This window comes from Papaver somniferum, chromosome 2 (genome assembly GCF_003573695.1).
Source record: "Papaver somniferum cultivar HN1 chromosome 2, ASM357369v1, whole genome shotgun sequence".
Classification (NCBI taxonomy): domain Eukaryota; kingdom Viridiplantae; phylum Streptophyta; class Magnoliopsida; order Ranunculales; family Papaveraceae; genus Papaver; species Papaver somniferum.
This window is the reverse complement of record NC_039359.1, coordinates 87560053-87579103: the sequence shown is the minus strand read 5'-3', so window position 1 is coordinate 87579103 and position 19051 is coordinate 87560053. Positions and strand designations below refer to the sequence as shown.

General features: G+C 36.2%; 1 protein-coding gene and 2 pseudogenes across 2 annotated transcripts; 1 reads left to right on the top strand and 2 right to left on the bottom strand.

The window, feature by feature from the left end:
* Positions 1-2862: 2862 nt before the first annotated feature.
* LOC113348309 (subtilisin-like protease SBT6.1) lies at positions 2863-9284 on the top strand. 2 transcript variants are annotated; one of them, XM_026592022.1, is made up of 10 exons: positions 2863-3723; positions 3905-4033; positions 4168-4320; positions 5073-5189; positions 5652-5836; positions 6321-6584; positions 6686-7742; positions 7922-8443; positions 8564-8624; positions 9020-9284. In XM_026592022.1, the coding sequence occupies exons 1-10, from the start codon at positions 3172-3174 to the stop codon at positions 9106-9108; spliced, it is 3129 nt and encodes a 1042-aa protein (XP_026447807.1). In that variant the 5' UTR covers positions 2863-3171; the 3' UTR covers positions 9109-9284. The 2 variants fall into 2 exon arrangements, with proteins under 2 accessions (XP_026447807.1, XP_026447808.1); XM_026592023.1 differs by lacking the exon at positions 2863-3723 and having other exon boundaries at positions 5063-5189.
* Positions 9285-9539: 255 nt separating this feature from the next.
* On the bottom strand, positions 9540-10718 carry LOC113351567 (annotated as a pseudogene).
* Positions 10719-10956: 238 nt separating this feature from the next.
* LOC113353677 lies at positions 10957-12120 on the bottom strand (annotated as a pseudogene).
* Between the last annotated feature and the right edge of the window lie 6931 nt (positions 12121-19051).

Genomic DNA, 19051 nt, shown 5'->3' with positions numbered 1-19051 from the left:
GGATAAACATTCAAGTACCCGAATAAACGTCAGCACATATAAGCTAACAAAGGTCATCATGAATAATTTAATCTATTAAATCTAAATAAACTAAGTTTAATAAAAGGAGTCAAAAGACTCACTTAAATTAAACTTAGGGAAAATTTGTAGATGACAAATATAACATCTACCCAAGAACTGACAGCTAAAGAGTAATACAAATGAGATCTGAAATGAGACTCAAGGTCAGATGTCAAAGACTCAAACCATAAGTCGTCAATTGAAGAAGATACATGAGTATATACGCGTAAGACCCGAGTTCGACATCAGAAGTTGGGATGAACCTCAAAGTTCTCAGCTGAGTTACGACTTGGAAGACTATATCGTCACACCAAAGAGCTAAACCAAGTCTAATCAAATAGGCGCAAGACCGGATAACTAATCGGGTCCTAGTCTTCATGTGCTTACAAGTGGATACTTGAGATGGAAGTCATTTACATGTAATCCTTGAATTCATATAATGTTGAAAAACCAGAAAGGCCATAATGTTGACAAGAAATTTTCATTAGTAAAAATTATACTTCGAACATATCCCTCTCTGATGATTCCCTTCTAGTTGTAAGTTCTTCAGCCGACTTAGAAAAATAATCCGGAGAGCCTAACTTTACAAGTAAGATTACCGTTCCAAAATCAGAGATTAGAGTAATCAATCAAGGTTGTAATCTCAACCAGCGAACTGCAACCATAGTATCGTAAAAGGTATGCTCTCAAATGAGTTAATGTATCTTCGGTTATTTCACATGTTATTAATGTATATTTGCTTGTTTTTCTCATTAGTATATTTTGTCTCGAGATGATTGTTATTATCATATGGTTGTACTATCTGGTGTTGACGTTCTCTGCATAATATGTCCGCATGACTCAATGCATTTAATCAATTTGCTCCCTTGATTCTTGATAATTAGTTTACATGATTCCCATAATATGATTTTTTTTTCTTCTCTCCCAAATTAATGCTATTGCTATTGCCGTATGTAATGGTTATTGGTTAGTTTTTTCTTTTTGAAGCAAGTATTATCGAATTAATTAATAAAAGTCATCATCTACTATGCCGTGTTATGATTGTTTCCTTTGTTTATTTTGTTAAAATCTTGATTTCGTCATATGCTTCTCTACACGCATCACATGCAAATAGTTTGACAAGACAAAATAGGTAAAGTAAAAGGAAACATGGATTTGTTTGGAAAGTTATAAAAACGTACTGTACCTTTTTAGATTATATTAGGATTTAAATTTGCACGCACTATAAAAAAATCTTAGTATGCCATATCATGTTTTTTGAAGCATGCATTTTATTAAATTTCTATAAGGCAATTACACAAGAGTACATAATACCGGAAGATTCATCAATTACAATTAGATTGGTAAGCCGTGAATCTTCATGAACATGATATTGGAGGTGCAAAATAACAGTCTTCGTATCAGAGTTGCATTGGTAGGGGATGTTGGAGTCTAAGGTCGAAAGACCTTCGGTCAATGCTTTCCACAAGAAAAGTTGTACTTTTGGTGGATGCGGCAGTGTCCACAAGGATTTAGCTGGAGGTAGAGGTGTTCTATGCAATTGGTTGAAGTTACTAGTCAGGTCTTTGAATCTTGTCGTTGCATCGTAATGCCCTGGTGATATCTGTCTACTCCTTTGTTTTTTGATTTGATCCATTACTTCAGTTGAGTGTTTAGCTTTCGTATGTCTTGAAGAAGATCCAGACTTCGCCCTTGAAGGGACGATGCTAATAGTGTTACTAGTGGTATTACAAGTTTACTAAAAACTTAAATACAAATAAAATAGGAATTACAGACTCAACTAAACTAATAAAGCTATTCAAAATACTACTGCTATCAATTAACAAAAAGAAACTAAACTGAAAAGATACAAAAGATATTATAGACATCACAAAATATAATTTGCATTTTTTTCCCGGCATTTTCAGTATCTATATTATAGATGAATTCAATTTTGTGCAACTCTTCGAAAGAGTATTGATTCGACATTTTATCTAATTAGTTAAGTAAATAATTTATAACACTATCATATATATGCGTGGATTCTCGTCTTGTTATATAATTTCCAAAGTTAAATTAAAAAATTAAACTGTGATGTAAATTGGATACCCATTAAAATATCAATGATGTGTACACAAAATGGAAAGCACCGGAGATTGAGCGAGATGGTCTACCAATCTTTATAACCTGTTTGGGTACCAAATATAGAAGTAAAATTCAGTTGCGTAAATCAGAAGTAAAAATATTTTGCTCCATAACAAGTTAATTTTTTTTGCATGTGGAAATCATTTCAAAATTATATTGCCAAACTGACTTTGTTCTTTTTGACTTTTAAAAGTCAATAAGCTAGATTTTGACTTTGAAAAGTCGATAAGCTAGGTTGTCTGAATACACAACCAGAAGTTGTCTTTTTATTTTTGGAAGCAGAAGAATCAGAAGTTAGTTTTACTACACAATTCCAAAATGACTTCTAGAAGTAAAAAATCAACCTTTTGTGTTCAAGCACACATTCAAAAGTAACTTTTGGACTTTTAAAAGTCGAAAAGCAAAAAATTAGTTTGGGTATTAAATTTCAGAACAGTTTCTAGACGTAAAAAAATCGATTTTTTGTGAAGCAAAATATCTTTACTTGTGACTCATAATTCTGGTAAAGCATAAGCACTTTTGCTTTTGGCATCAAGCAAAATGTCTTTGCTTCAGATTTCTGGTCATGAATTCTGCTTCCGGTATCCAAACGCGCTAAGATGTTGAGTCACACATCAAATGTTTACACCTGCTTTGCAGAAAGTTACAAAACATGACAAATAAATTATGTTGAATTTTCATTAAAATGTTTCAGGAATCTACGAAGAAAAAAAAGAAAGAAACATTACTTCACTATACACTAAACAGATCTCTCTAGTCTTTGCGTAACCATTACAAAATAATAACATCTTCTCTCTCTTCCCCAAAATGAAACCCTAGATCGAAGGAACCGGAGGAGAATCATCATCAGCACCAGCAGAAGAAGAGATTACAGACGGGTTGATTACCGTAATCGTGTCTTCATCGGAGACAAAAGCTTCTTCCGATGTTGGAGACTAATTTTCCCGCCAATTTCTTCAAAACCCTGGTAATTAAGAAAGAAAAGCCATGAATAAAGATATATACGCTTTCTTTCTTGCTCTAATTTCAATATATCTCTTTCATTTACGGCTCTCTGTTGATGAGATCAAGGTTATTCAACCTAATTTTGAAAATCAGAACTATAATGTAACGACAAATGATGGTGAAGAAGCAACATCTAAGAGGAATTACATTGTTAGGTTTTTGGATTACAAGAAAGCTGATGATCATAAGGTTTACTTAGAAGAGAATTTAGGATTGGTTAAAGGATGGAAATGGATCGAGAGGCGGAATCCTGCATCTGCATTTCCTACAGATTTTGGTCTTGTTTGGATTGAGCAATCTTTTTACACGAGTTTGATTGAGAGAATTGGAAAATTAGGGTTTGTAAAGGATGTGTCGGTTGATTTGAGCTATTCCAGGGGTTTATTGAGTAAGGATCGAAGGAAACGAGGGTCTTTTGATAATGGGAAGAAGCGGCCTGGGAAGATATTTACCTCTATGTCATTTAGTGATGGAGAGTATCATTCTCCACTTAGTAATTCTTCGATTAGTTGGCAGCGCAAACTCATGATGGAGGTAAACTTAGCAATGTGTCCTTTCTTGGTATCTTATGATAGCTCATTTTAGGTGTAATCAAGTTTTGGGTAAACTCGGATTAGTTACTTCCTGTTTTTTTCTAGAAAATGTTGAAATTATTATCACATTCTTTCTTTTATGAGATTGTTAAGATTGTGTAATGAGTTTATTTTTGTTATAGAGATCCCAAGTTACATCACTATTTGGCGCGGAGACACTCTGGGACAATGGGTATACTGGTGGAAAAGTTAAGATGGCAATTTTTGATACTGGAATTAGAGCCAATCACCCTCATTTTCGTAACATAAAGGTATTTGAATGATTGGATGTCATCGAGCCTTTTATGTCATTCGGCAGTTTATATTGTCTGGTTATTTTGTTTCTGTAAAGTTGAGCTAGCTTTTGTTGTTTGCTGAATGTTGTACCATCTTGGACATTTTACAGGAGCGGACGAACTGGACCAATGAGGATACGTTAAATGACAATCTTGGACATGGAACATTTGTGGCAGGAGTTATTGCTGGTGAAGATGAAGAATGCCTTGGTTTTGCACCTGACACGGAGATATATGCTTTCCGTGTATTTACTGATGCCCAGGTAATGCAAATTGTTATTTACGGCGACAGTTGTATAAGAGGTTTCACGAAATATCATTTGTAGTAGTACTAATTTCCCATTCTTGTAAAAACTTACATCACTTTTGTGCGAACTAGTTGATCATTTGATTCTTATTATGTTCATAATTTTTTTCCTTAGCAAAGTGCCTACGCCTGTTACCACTGTTGTTTTTATCCGCGACCTTAACTTGTTGCCGGAACCAACACGTTGCTGGTCCTTGATATTCATGAAGGTCTCACTTTGGGGTTATCAGTTAGCAACTCCTACCTTTTAGTAAGTTGATAATAGGAATTTCTTCATATATTATATGTAAAAAGTACTCACGTCACTCTGAAGGGCATTCTCAATAACATGTTAAAAGTCACAGGGTTGCTAGTGGAGTTCAAAATGTTTCAAGCAGTCTAAGAAAATGTTTGATTGTTTGGTGATGTTAAGTCCGCAATCCCTGTAACCATGCAATTGTACAAAATGTTTCAAATACGTTTGGTTTCAAGTTTCAAAATACATTTGTTCTTGTAATCTATTACCTTTACGTTTGATTTTTGAAGGTAAATTGGTATTAACAGGAAATTGATATATCCCAAGGCGCTATATAGGTTGTTATCTTTTACAATGTTGCAACAATGTCTTACGTCTTTGTAAACCTTTTTTATCCTCTCTCTAGATTTGCCGCTTTCAGATGTTATTGTTGTTGGCAAGACTATGAGAAGTGTGTATTCAGCAAATTGCAGGTATCTTACACATCGTGGTTTCTTGACGCGTTCAACTATGCCATTGCAACCAAGATGGATGTGCTGAATTTGAGCATAGGAGGCCCTGATTACTTGGATCTTCCTTTTGTTGAGAAGGTAAACATTTCTTTTATTGCTTAGTTGATTCCTTCAGATTATTAAATTATCATTTCAGAAAGACCTCGGTAAACTTGGTCTGTTATGTTTCGGAAGTTTTCTGCCTATGGCTTCCTTAAAATATATCCATTATTAGCAGGTAGGAATCCTTGCCCTTCATTTTATTGGCACTTGGCTGATAGTATACCTACCATGTCTGTTGGTTGGTAATCATCCACCACAATTTGTTGCTTTACATTTCAATTTTTTATCATCTTCCGTGCAATCATTTGCTTCTATTATGTTTCTGAGATCAATCATTGAGTAGCTTTCTCCTTAGTTCATATAATTACGGATTATGAGAATTTGAATAAACATTCACACTTCCTCTACCCTGGATTGGAAGGACGAGAAAATAAGAAAGTATCGACTACTTATTTTAAGTTATTGTCAGGATTTCATGTAGCTTAAACTGTTCTTCAGGTTTGGGAGCTGACAGCAAATAATGTTATCATGGTTTCTGCAATTGGAAATGATGGACCACTGTATGGTACCCTGAACAACCCCGCTGATCAAAGTGATGTTATTGGTGTTGGGGGCATTGATTACAGTGATCATATCGCTTCATTTTCCTCACGTGGCATGAGTACTTGGGAGATCCCTCATGGGTAAAGTACCTCCATATCTTTGTACCCATCAACACAACTTTTTTACTTCTTACTGGTACTTTTCGGCCATGTTTTGTTATGTTTTTCAAAGCATTCCCTTCATCTTCATCATTACCCGACGGCATAAACAGATTTTATGCGCAATTAATAGCTGAATTTGACAGTTCTTTGGTGATCTAGGGGGAGTAGTAGAGTTAAAAAAACAAAAGCATTGAAAGCACCTGTATAAGTATGTTGCCTAAATCAGTTTATATTTGATGTGCATGGAGCTGATGAAATTTATCTGTTTATGGCATAAAATGTGAGTCGTGTACAGCTTTTGATATATTTTCATCAGTATGTACCTGTTATCGATGTTTTGGCAACGCAAGTATCCGTAGTTATCCTGTCGTCCATGTGTTAACTTGGTCTGCTTTTTTTACTTTAACTTGACTCCAAAGAATGCAGAGCTGAAGGCCTTATACCCTTGCTTTTACCCATGCAGTTATGGTCGTGTAAAACCAGATATTGTGGCATATGGTCGAGAAATCATGGGTTCAAAGATAAGCACAGGTTGCAAAAGTCTCTCAGGTACCAGTGTGGCAAGTCCTGTGGTTGCAGGTGTGGTGTGTCTTCTTGTTAGTGTCCTGCCTGAAAACACGAGAAAGGATATTCTAAATCCAGCTAGTATGAAGCAAGCGCTGGTCGAGGGGGCCGCCAAGCTTTCTGGTCCCAATATGTATGAGCAGGGTGCAGGGAGACTTGATCTGTAAGTTTTCTAACTCAATGCTGTTTAGTATCTTCGGGTTTCAGTAATTTGTTCACGTTATTCATGCTGATAATCTTGCTAATGGTTTCTTTTTTTGTTAGCTTAGAGTCATACGAGATTCTGAAAAGCTACCAACCACGGGCAAGTGTTTTCCCTAGTGTTCTTGATTACACAGACTGCCCCTACTCCTGGCCATTCTGTCGTCAGCCCCTCTATGCAGGTGCAATGCCTGTTATCTTTAATGTCACCATTCTCAATGGAATGGGAGTCATCGGCTATGTTGAGTCCCCACCCTCGTGGCACCCTTTAAATGACGAGGGAAACCTCCTCAGTATTCACTTCACCTACTCAGAGGTTATCTGGCCCTGGACTGGTTATTTAGCAGTTCATATGCAAATCAAAGAAGAAGGTTCTCAGTTTTCAGGGATGATTGAAGGTAATGTGACAGTTAAAGTATATAGTCCTGCACCTAGAGGAGAAAAAGGCCCGAGGAGGAGTAGTACATGTACTCTTCAACTGAAGATAAACGTGGTTCCAACTCCCCCGAGATCAAAACGGATTCTCTGGGATCAGTTTCACAATATCAAATACCCACCTGGTTATATTCCGAGAGACTCATTGGATGTTCGTAATGACATCCTAGATTGGCACGGGGATCACCTGCATACAAACTTCCATATTATGTTCAACATGCTGAGAGATGCTGGGTACTTTGTCGAAACACTTGGTTCACCTCTCACATGTTTTGATGCTTGGCAGTATGGGACACTGCTCATGGTGGATCTTGAGGATGAGTACTTTGAAGAAGAGATTGAGAAACTGAAGGATGATGTTACTAATACTGGATTGGGATTGGCTGTGTTTGCGGAGTGGTATAATGTAGAAACAATGGTGAAGATGAGATTTTTTGATGATAACACGCGAAGCTGGTGGACACCAGTTACTGGAGGTGCAAATGTTCCTGCACTAAACGATCTTTTGGCACCATTTGGAATAGCTTTTGGGGATAAGATTTTGAATGGTGAGTTCTCTATTCAAGGGGAGCAGAGTCGTTATGCATCTGGAACGAACATAGTTAGGTTCCCTCAGGGTGGTTATTTGCATAGCTTCCCATTCCTTGATAGCTCAGAGAGTGGGGCTGCTTCTGGTATGATGAAGGTGCGTGCAAAATTCCTCCAGTAACCATTTCTAGTTATTAAAAGAGTTTCTGAACAGAAAAATAAGAGTTTAGTTGATGATCATTACTGTGTTGCTTTTTTCACATTCTTTGTAAAAGAAAATATTATTATTACGTTTCTGACCTTGTTATGCCCGTTAATGCCCACAAAATAATGCAGGAGGAGTCTTCTATTCTGGGACTTGTTGAGGTTGGTAGTGGACGTATTTCGGTGTATGGTGACTCAAACTGCCTTGACAGTAGCCATATGGTCACCAACTGCTATTGGCTTCTGAAGAAAATATTGGATTTCACTAGTGCCAACATTAAAGATCCAGTACTCTTCTCAAATCCTGTTAGGAGGAATCAACCTCTTTTGAAGGATGACAACCAGTTACCATCTCGCAGAACCGATGTGAATTTCTCTACGTATTCTGGAGTTTTAGGGAAGAATGTGATCTGCCAGAGTGATTCTAGGTTTGAGATATGGGGAACTCATGGTTACAGTTCACAGACGACTGGAAAGAACCGAAGATTGCCTGGGTTTCCTGCTGCAGAATTCGAGAAAAATTTAAACTTGACATTGGGAGGTTCCATAACAGAGCAAGCAAATATTACGAATAGCAGCATCTCTTCTTCGTCCAAATTCGGAAACAAGAGTAGCAAAACAATAGACCTCTTGGGTCTGCTTAACAGAGATGAGGTAAGACGGTTACCCTTTTCATGTTCTTGTTTCTCATTCTACTTCTGTTTTTCTCATCATTTTCCTGTGATTCATTCCACCTAATGAGGTTAATTTTTTTTTGAATCTTTTTGCTCGCAGCTGGACATGCCCTCGTTAGTTGCAACTCAATGGCTGATACCCGTTCTTGTTTCATTTTCTGGTAAGCAACACTAGGGTAGAAAAGATCTCTATGCAAATACTGTTTTCTACTTTTCTTGTGATATAGGATGAGAAGTTTCCAATACCTGAGTTTTTACTTTACGCAATATAGTTGTTCTTTTTGCACAATTGTGGATCATTGTACAAAATTTAGTATAAGGTTTTGAAAAATCTGGATGTTTCCTGTTCTTCCCTAATCTCTGGTAGACACAAGAATATTTAATTTAAACTTTAACACAATGAAAACAGTGAAAATGCCCCCTTGTCATATCCCTTCTGGCCACATGTTGGCTATGACTTTTGGTGTATAACACTAAGGAAACTTCGAACCCTTGGTTGATTTTGAAAGTATATTATTTGGACTAGAATAATTCTTATTTTTCTAAATTTATGTAGGTCTTTTGCTGTTTTTGAGCTTTTGGAGAATAAGACAGAAGCGCCGGCGAAGGAAGAGGTCAAGTTCTGGTCGTTTGTCAAGTGTATAGGTATAGCTTGCCCAAAGGGTAGAGTATTCTGGGGACTTGTATTATTTTTTCTGGCAATGTCTCTTGCTGCACTGCCCAGAAGCTTTTTTTGGGATTTTTCGCATGGATGTTGCCTTGGGAAAATAGTTACATATTCGTAATCTAGCTTTTTATAGAAACGTTTTTTTTTTCTTTTTCTTCTCTCTTTGGTTTTTTGTCCACACCTAAATGACTTCTAACAAATGTTGCCCACAACCTGAACAGATATCAAACAACCGACCCAGTCTACAGATACAAATTCGTTCTACTTTTTTTTTTGCCTTTTCTTGAATCAATCTATGTTACAGCAAGTAACATCTTTTATCATAATAAACTCATAAGCCAGCATACAATGATACAAACAAAGTCTTCTACAGAATTGACTAGTGTGACACTGAAAGCTGTGTACTTCGTCATTTGCAGCGAAAATTTTCTTCAGGTTGGCGTTTCCATAAGAAATTGGCCGCCTCGATCCATCCAGGGTGAACCAAGAATTTCTTATGTTTTTTTGCCCAGCGAGATTTCTTTGTCACCACATCTTTAGAAATAACATGTGTGACAGATGAATCGAGTTCTTCACAACAGACGGCTCCCAATTCCTCTGCAACCCTCCATAGTTTCTGGTTCTCAGCCTCTTCTCCAATTCGCCAAACACAGCTGAAAACTAATTTGCATCCATTTAGAACTTCTCCGCGAACCGTTTTCAGAACGTGTCTGACATCTCTCCACATGAGATCATCATGACACTAGGAGTCGAAGAAGAGCTGGTGTATACGTTTAAGAACTTGAAGGATTGTTGCTAGTGCACCATCAGACTCACTCTCATCCCTCTTTACTTCTGAAAGCGACTTGTTGTCCAGACCAAATGAGCGCAAGCTTGCAGAGAAGTGGTGATATCTGTCCATGAGAATGAGATTTTCTTTGTGCTGTTGCCAGACATGCTCCGTGTCGTCAAGGACAATTACAGCACTCTCTGCACCAAGCACCACATCAAGACCTATTTGACGTTTCTTGGTGCAATCACCCTGTGAAATGACTCTGGAGTTGAAGTATACATTATCTGGATCAAGTAACCGTGCCATTTCCATTGCATAACGCTGCTCACCCATTGTGTAAATATAGAGTTCAAACATGTTGCTGGCTTGTTTTAGGAAATCCCTGACAAATGGTCTCAGCTTTGTGAACATCTGGATTTGATCCAATCGAAATAGATCGACTGAATCAATTTGGTTCTTAAGATACTCCTCTTCAGGTGATATGTATTGGAAGATTAGCTTCTTCTTTTGGAATAAGGTGTTCAGATCCTTCTTACGTAGTCGTGCAAGTTCTTGGCTGGCAACCTTCAAGTCTTTGTGGATGTAACCGATTGGTACAGCAGAAATATCATCATCGTCCACAACCTGCGCGCATTTGACACACATTCCCTTGATGACTGATGGATGTGCACATGTATCCTCTAACCTTGGCCTTTTAATCTTCCGTGTATCTTCTTCTTCACAAATCGCTTCTGCTAGTTCTTCTTCTAGCAAAGCAGCGAACTCATCATCATCACTCGGATCTAGTTGGTTACGCCGATACGGTTTAGTTTCCATTTTTAAATTCTTTATTTGATTGAAATAAGATGTGGTAGACACTCATTATTAAGGGAAGGCTGATGGGGGATTTATGTTTTTCAAGCAATGTGGGACTATTGTTTATATGTACATTTCAAACAGGCTGCTGGCTTCTTCTACAAATGGTCTCAGCTTCATAAACACTCGGATTTGGTCCAATCGAAATACACTCGCTGAATCATTAGTTTGGGTCTGCTTTATATATTCCATATGAATCTTTGGTAAAAATTTACTGAGAATTCTGTTAATGCCAGCTTTCATCAAAGTATCAACTATCAAATAAATATAGTGAAAATTACAGAAAAAATGGAAACCAAAAAGAACAATTTGGTTCTCTTTCCCCCCTCACTGCAATCAATGTTGGCTCCACTGTAACACCCTTTTCTCTGTTTGATCCCCTTTCCACCATTGTCAAGAACAAATGTCGAGTTGATCCGATCATTACTAAATAGAACACACCAAAAGTAAGGTCCGTGGTGGTTTCCGATCAAGCCGATTCCCACTTCGAGTGATTTTTGTCTCTCAAGATAGATAAAGTTTTGTGATCTCGAACTAGGACACGAGAAAATGCTTCTAATGGTTCGACATACTTAGATTGACATCCCACAATCCGTCCCGTAATGGTGCCGAAGGTCGGTAACTCCACGCCGCAGTTAGGTGCAAAGATTTCAGTGAAATTATTTTCCGATGGTTTGCATTTTAAAGTATTGTTACTGGTGCAATTTCCTTGGCAATGTTCAATATATTGTAAAGCTATGCAGCTGAGACCAGCATTGTCATTCAGTTGCGGAAGCTTTTCAATTGTTCGGTTCTGATTGATGATATTGACAAGCTCGTTCGCAGGATTTCCTGCAACAAGCGAGAGATAGAATTAAGGTATGACCCATGAGGCATGGCTCCAGTACACATACAAAAATCGGAAGAACAAAAGAAGAAGAAAAGAACACATAGAAATTAATTACCATAGTGCTTGGCGGAAACCACTGCAGAAAAGAGCAAGTGAAGAATCAGGAACCATTTGCAGCAACTAATACTCTCCATCATAAGCTGAAACTGGTGGTGCAAAATCTTTGAATTTCACTGGATGGGTTCTTCTCTTTTTCCAATCTCTTCTACTGATGAACGGACTAAACTGGAGAGAAACCGATTTCAAAAATTTGAGTTCTTTTTTGCTGTAAATCTCAAATTATGTGTTTCTTCACAAATTTTAGTTAAAAAGAAACCAGGAAATGGGGAATAAACGGTAAAATGGAGTACCTCAACACTCAGCCAGAAAACTGGTTGTTGCTTTGATATTGTTTAAAGAATAGAGTAAATTGTAAAGGTTATTGATGGAATATTGATACAGCTTATTCTGAGGAACAAAGATTAAACAACTATTTTAGACATGATTGAATGTTGAAGAAACTGATTACAAATTACAAAAGTTGAGAGTGTGGACAAAAGTAAAGTAGCCGTTGGCTGAGTTTGGTCTCACTTCTCTTTTTTTGTTTAGGAAAAACAAAAAGAAAAAGACAATGCTATACGGATTCTGGACTCGTATGTCCCATAAAAAGTTTACCAAAATAATAAATAAAAGAAAATATTTTACTCGTATGTCCCATAAAAAGTGGTCATTTCATATTTAGACCAAAGAAGTATCAAGTAATTTTGGGTCCTTAGTCCGAGTCCAGTGGAGGAGGGAAGGGGTACTTGTACAGTCCCGCCACGTCACTCGCGGGTAAGGTCTTAGTTTAGTGGCGAGGGAGGTAACAATCCTCCCGGGAATGTTTTATTTATATAAATCATTAAAGATGAGCCAAAATTTAATATTAATATATTTTATTAGTTTTTTATTATAATATATTTTATTTCTGGCGAAAGTTCGATCTTTACCTATAATGAAATCCCCTCCCAGCTTTCGTGCGGAGAGAAAGGGGATTAAAAAATTTCAGGGCTTTTAGCCGCTGCTTTATGTCCCTATCATTACTTCCAATCTCTCCACTGCACTCAGCCTTATAAGTAGTGGATGTAGTCTATCAAGTAAAAGTTTGGCACGAGTTCTTCAACATATACAAGCATTTCGTCCTGATAGGCAGTCTCCCGGCGAAGACTTCACAACTTGACAAGTTAGGTACGATCATAGCACATGTCGCCTCATACCGACAAACAAAATGTGTAAAATAAAAAATAAAAAATTAGTAATTAGAAGACAATTAGATTCATATTGTAGCATTTGTAATAAAGTAATTTTGAAAAAATAAAGAAAGTGCAACTTGGTCGGTTCCACCACCCATACTTTCTATCTACGATTTTTATGATTTTTCGTACGGGTACGATATGATACTAAATCTCTCCTCCTTTAAAGTGCTAAGTTATATTAGCCCTACATCGTACGGTGAGCGTGACACTCTTCTTAAATTAAATTAAATAAAAAATTTGGGCATTAATAAACCTGGTGAGGACACTTGTCGTGACTCTATTGGTCGAGACATTAAAAGTTCAATAACACTCTGTTTACACCCAATATTTAACCGGCTGTTTGTAACCCTGTTAGACAAAAAGTGGGAACACAATACAGTAAAACTTTGATAAATTAATAGTGTCGGGACAGTCAAATTCTATCAATTTAGTGAAGAATTAATTTATCGATAAATTAATAAGTTATTAATATATCGAAAAAATACAAATTTAGATTTCAAAAATAAGTTTGTAAAGCATTTTACCATAACAAGATTGAAAAATTAAGTGTGTAGAACAATTTTCCTTCGATAACAAGTATTTAAAGATTTTATTTCGAATGGAATTATTTTCTAATTATTCTATGATATAATATCAGATAATATATTGCATATTATGTGTGTAAATATATAAACTTTAATGATAAAATTAAAACAATAAAAAGAAAAATACAACTAAATCACCGTGGAGCTTCTCAACGGACTACAAAAAATTAGATATGAGGTCCAGTATTATGTAAATGTGATTAAGAAACTAACAACTTTGGATTTTTATTTTAATAAGGCACCATAATATAGTGCTACTACACTGATTATTAATTTATATTAGTTGGGCCTTATTGTAAGATTAAATTTTTTATTATCTTATAAATTTATCGGGATTATTAATTTAGCACACTGGCCCAAATCGGAACTAGCTAAAAATATTATTTTAGCGAAGTTATTAATTTATTGCAGATTAATTTAACGAAGTTCTACTGTACTTCCATTGAGATCCAAAGCTCATAAATTTGTTACACTTGGTTTACACCGAAAACTTAACTGGACGTTACTAACGCCATTTAGGTGGACAAAACATCTGTGAGAAGCTAAACCTAAAACTTGCAAACTTTCCTACATCCGTATAAAACTCGAGCTCCTCACTTCCTTCCGCCCACAGACTCTCCTCCACCACCTTCATGCTTCATCCTCTTCGAGAAGCCTAACAGAAGATCGTTGTTTCTCTCTCAGTTCAGGTTAAACATGGACTCTCTTAAAATGTATCTCTCTTCAGGTCTATTATCTTTCTTTTCCTCATTCTCTTCCTTTTATCTTTCCAGAACCCTAATTTTCCTTTGCAGTTGGTCTTATCTACTTGACTAACTCTTCTGTTTTGTTCGTTGCAGAGATTAATGGTCTTTGTTTAGCAATCTTTGCAACAAGTCGATTTTACCAGGTATTGTTCTTTTAATTTGATTTCATTTCTGTTATTGTCAAGCTTCAACAAATAACAAGTAATATGAGTCATTTTATGCTTAGGAAGATTGGGTTTCAATCCAAATCGATTAGGGAATTCGAGCAAGAAACATAAGTGACAGAGTTATCTCCATCACCAGCTCAGAGAATGAATATCAAGTGTTTGTAATAATGCATGAACCATCATTCTTCACCAAAAGTTGTTGTTGTATCCAATAATTCTATTAGGTGTTTCCTAAAGTTTTTTTCTTTTGCGCAGCTGACGTATTGTTTTTTACAGATTTTCCCAGTGTACTGGATGCGTACACAATACTTGGTTTTTGCATCAAGCTTACATGCATTCAGTAACTTCTAAAGGAGGACACGGGAAATAAACATCGAATATGACTTTCGAAGAAGAACAAGGGAACGTGTCAAAGAATGCTGGTGAACGGGTATGTAAACTTATTTCCCTATTGATATAAGTTGAACCCTATTAAGGTGAGACCTTAGTCGGTGACTTATACCATTTCGCAAATGTTGTAGGAAAATTATGGAACTTCAAAATTTAACCAAATATCTAAGTTCCAAGATACTATCTAAACATGTATTCTTTATCTTTAGATTTTTGTTACGTTGCAGCTTGTGGTTTAGATTTAAAAGTTTGTGGTGCGGAAAAAAGTAGTAATGTTGTAAAATTAATCTCTTGAATCTAGACATATCTGTTAGAGCACTGCTCGGTTGAACTCGCAAGCGCTGCTATCTCAAGCTTGTTTGTCTTGATCAAAATTATATACTTGATTTCTAGTCTACTTATAGCTATGTCTCGGATTAGGATAAAATGTGTGGTTGAGATTTATACTTCACGACGTTCACCAATTGAAGACGAAGATCTATTGAAGAGCTTGGAGGAACTTCATCAACAAAAGGTATGTGGAGACTAAAACTTATCTATCACTCAGAAGTCTATTATATTCTATCTTCTAATGAGACTAAGTCATATAGATATATAGACTTTTACATTATACACATTTGATATTTCGAGACGAGTTTATCTCGCTTATATTTTTCTCAAAATATGTGTTGGAAGATTTTTGATTTAGCTATGTTCATCATATTCTTGACGAGTTTAGTTGGAAAAAATTTATTTGTTGGAAACTAAATATAATGTCAAAAGATGATCATGTGAAAATTAGCTTGAACATCTTATATGATTTGTGTGAGACAATCATTTGATGTTAACTTGGAAAGTTTCGTGTTGATCATTCGATCACTTGAAAATTACTTGAAGCTAATGGTTTGTGTGAGACAACCATTGTTGTCTTCCAAGGATGTTTCAATGATTTAAATGAGAGTTTAGAACAATTACACATGTCTGGATACAACACGGTATGCATACCTAGTATGCGGACTGTATTGTAATGATTCAGGTCCGGAACTCTTGTTTGCGTACCTAGTATGCGAACGGGTTTGCCTGAGTTGGGTCCGGCACGTCTGTTTGTGAATCGGGTTTGCGAGCGGCTTGACAAGCCAAGGTCCGGAGCTGCTGTTTGCGTACCTGGTTGGCGAACACAATGGTAAAGTTCTAGAATCGGTCATGTACTCATGAACTAATACATTTATGATTTAAGGAATGCAATATTTGCAAACCGTGGCTTAATGTTCATGAATTGATTCTTATATAAGTACTTTGTACAATTGTGAATCAAATCGATTCTGATTCAATTAGTTCATATATATTGCTATGAGATAGTGAACAATTGAACAACTATATTTGAGACACATTTAGATTCATTTGATTATCTTTCATGATTGATTGGTCTTCATATTTGATCCAGAAGTGTTATATGAATACGACTAAGACAAAAGTGTTCATATGGCTAACTTCGGTTAATGATTGTTGAGCCAACTAAATATACACGTTTAGGTACGGTAACCCACATCTAAATGAAGGTATACTTCATTTGCGTGTAACAAGCTAAGACCATATAACGATGGAGATTGATTGCTTTATTTTTAAGCAAACTTAGCTTGAATCTTAAATTAGGTTTTCATATAACGGTGAATATTGAATGCTTTGTTACTAAGCTATCTTAGTTTTGATTAAAAGCAAACCTGATTTGAAAGACTATATAATGGAAAACTCTAGCAATGGGAAAACCTAATCCACATGTGTGTTCCTAGTTGTGTACTAGATTCGATTCTCCTTTAACCTAGGTTTTCCGTAAAACCATTATAGGTTAACGACTTGAAGACTTCATTGGGATTCGTGAAGCCAGATCCAACTATTTTCTCTATGGTTGCGTATTCAGATCTTACTTGTTCTATCGTATTGAGTTTTATATTCTCTAAGATTTACTCGAGATTTATCTCCGATAGGTAAGATATAAAAAGTAGTCACAACAGATCTTCGTCTCAGACTCTTGTGATTATGCAATAACTTTTCATGTTAATCAGTTGGGTTATTGTGAGGTGATTGATATTTCTAGGCTGATCTTCGGGAGTATAAGGCCGGATTGTCAATTGGTTCCTGTTCACCTTGATTTATCAAAAGACGAAACAAAAATCGAATAAAGAATAGACATATCTGTGGGAGACATATTTGTTTATAAGTCTTCGACTTTGGGTCATAGCAACTCTTAGTTGTGGGTGAGATCAACTAAGAAAATCAAATGCGCAGAATCCAACATGGTTCTAGAGGTGTAGGAACGCGACTGTACCTTAATCGATGTGAGACTTGGTTATGATTCAACTACATTCCAGTCCGAAGTTAACTTGTAGTAGGCTAGAGTTTGTAGCGGCTTAATAAAGTGTGGTGTTCAAATCTGGACTAGGTACCGAGGTTTTTCTACATTTGCGGTTTCCTCGTTAACAAAACTTATGGTGTCTGTGTTATTTATTTTTTCGCATTATATTTGTTTATATAATTGAAATATCACAGGTTGTGCGTAGTTCAATCAGTTGATAAATCCAACCTTGTTTGTTGGATATAACTTGATTGACACTTGGGCATTGGTCTTTGGTACCGTCCAAATTATTTCTCATATCAATTACGCTCGCAGTTTTCTATCTGTTCGATTTGATGATTGTATTGATAAAGAGATAAAGCTCTTTGATGTATCTCTTAATTGAGATCGCTTTTAAGTTGGTGCTCTTGTAATTATATTGGAGCTTAGTCCATACAGATTTCCGAACGAATTATTGGGTGTGGTTGTTATACCCCTGCTTTTTCAATTGGTATCAGAGCAGGCAAACACGCTAAGACCTCATAAGTCTGTGGTTGTAGCAATCTGACTCTATGGACAGAAGTACTATCTTTATAAACATACCGCCAGTCTTCGATGGCTCGAATTACTTATGGTGAAAAATTGTTATGCATGCCTTTCTTCAAGCGCGTGATTTTCAATCATGGGTTCGTGTTGTTAATGGATATAATTTTCTATTAGTTACACTACTATAACTAGTAGACGGTGTAACTGTTGCAAAGGATATTAGTAAGTATAATCCTGTCGAGATTCTCGATGAAAAGCAAAATTCTGGCGGATTAAATGCTATCATCCATGCCATTATCCCAGATCTTCAGAACCATCTGACTATGTGCATTCGGTCTAAAGATGCTTGGGATATCTTACACACCATATTTGAAGGGAATACCTATGAGAAAGAAGCAAGGCTTCAAAACCTAAATTCTGATTGGGAAAACCTTTGTATGGCTGATGAAGAGTCATTTGATGAATTTAATCACAAAGTGTATGAAATTGTTAATGCATCTTTTTCATTGGGTAAGACTATTCCTGAAAAGGACGTTGTGATGAAAATTCTCATATCGCTACCAGTTGGATACGATTCTAAGAAACATGTCGTCGTTGAAGGAAATAACCTTAAAACTCTTTCCACAAACTCATTTTTTGGAAAGATAAAAATACTTGATCATGATCAGAACACAGTCAAAACATTTGCGTTCAATGCTGTTAGCAATACAAGTGAATCTTCTAACTTGTCTTGGGATAATGAATGTTGTTCAAATCATGTTGATCTTCACATATCATTGATTACACAAAAGATCAAGGATATTGTGAAGAGAAGCAAAAGATCAGAGAAACGATGCTATCTCTCTCTCTGATGCTTCAGAAGACTCAATACAAGAAGAAAAATCATGTCAGTTCATCAATAACATGCATACTCTGAAGTTTGCACAGATTATTCTGCTATCTCAGCAGAAACTTCTATAAACTCAAATTCTTATTCAGAATATGAGTCTGACACTAAGATTTTGGAATTCTTGGATAAAAATGAAGAAATTCACCAAGAAAATCTTCAACTAAAGAATTTTCTGGAGAAACTTGAATCATCGCTTTAGGTGAAAACTCTTGAGATTGATAATCTTAATGATAAATTTACCAGAACCCTATCTCTAAACGAAAGAGAGATTGATACTCTTAAGTGTGACTTGGAAAAGTTGTCTGGAAGTTCTGTTAGAGCATAGCTCGGTTGAACTCACCAAGCGTTGGTATGTCAAGTTTGGTTGTCATATTTTAGTGTGTCAAAACTCATCTAAAGTCGCTTGATTAAATACTAGAGTCAACTTCATTTAGGTTAGACTAGAAAGTCTAGGAATTTTGAGACATACAAGTATTACTCCGAAGACCTGAAGAATGT

Coding starts and splice junctions, on each gene's coding strand:
- LOC113348309 (XM_026592022.1), top strand. CDS start 3,172: ATGAATAAAGATATATACGCTTTCTTTCTTGCTCTAATTTCAATATAT. Junction 7,743..7,921: donor CTGCTTCTGGTATGATGAAG/GTGCGTGCAAAA, acceptor AAAATAATGCAG/GAGGAGTCTTCTATTCTGGG. Junction 8,444..8,563: donor GTCTGCTTAACAGAGATGAG/GTAAGACGGTTA, acceptor TTTTGCTCGCAG/CTGGACATGCCCTCGTTAGT.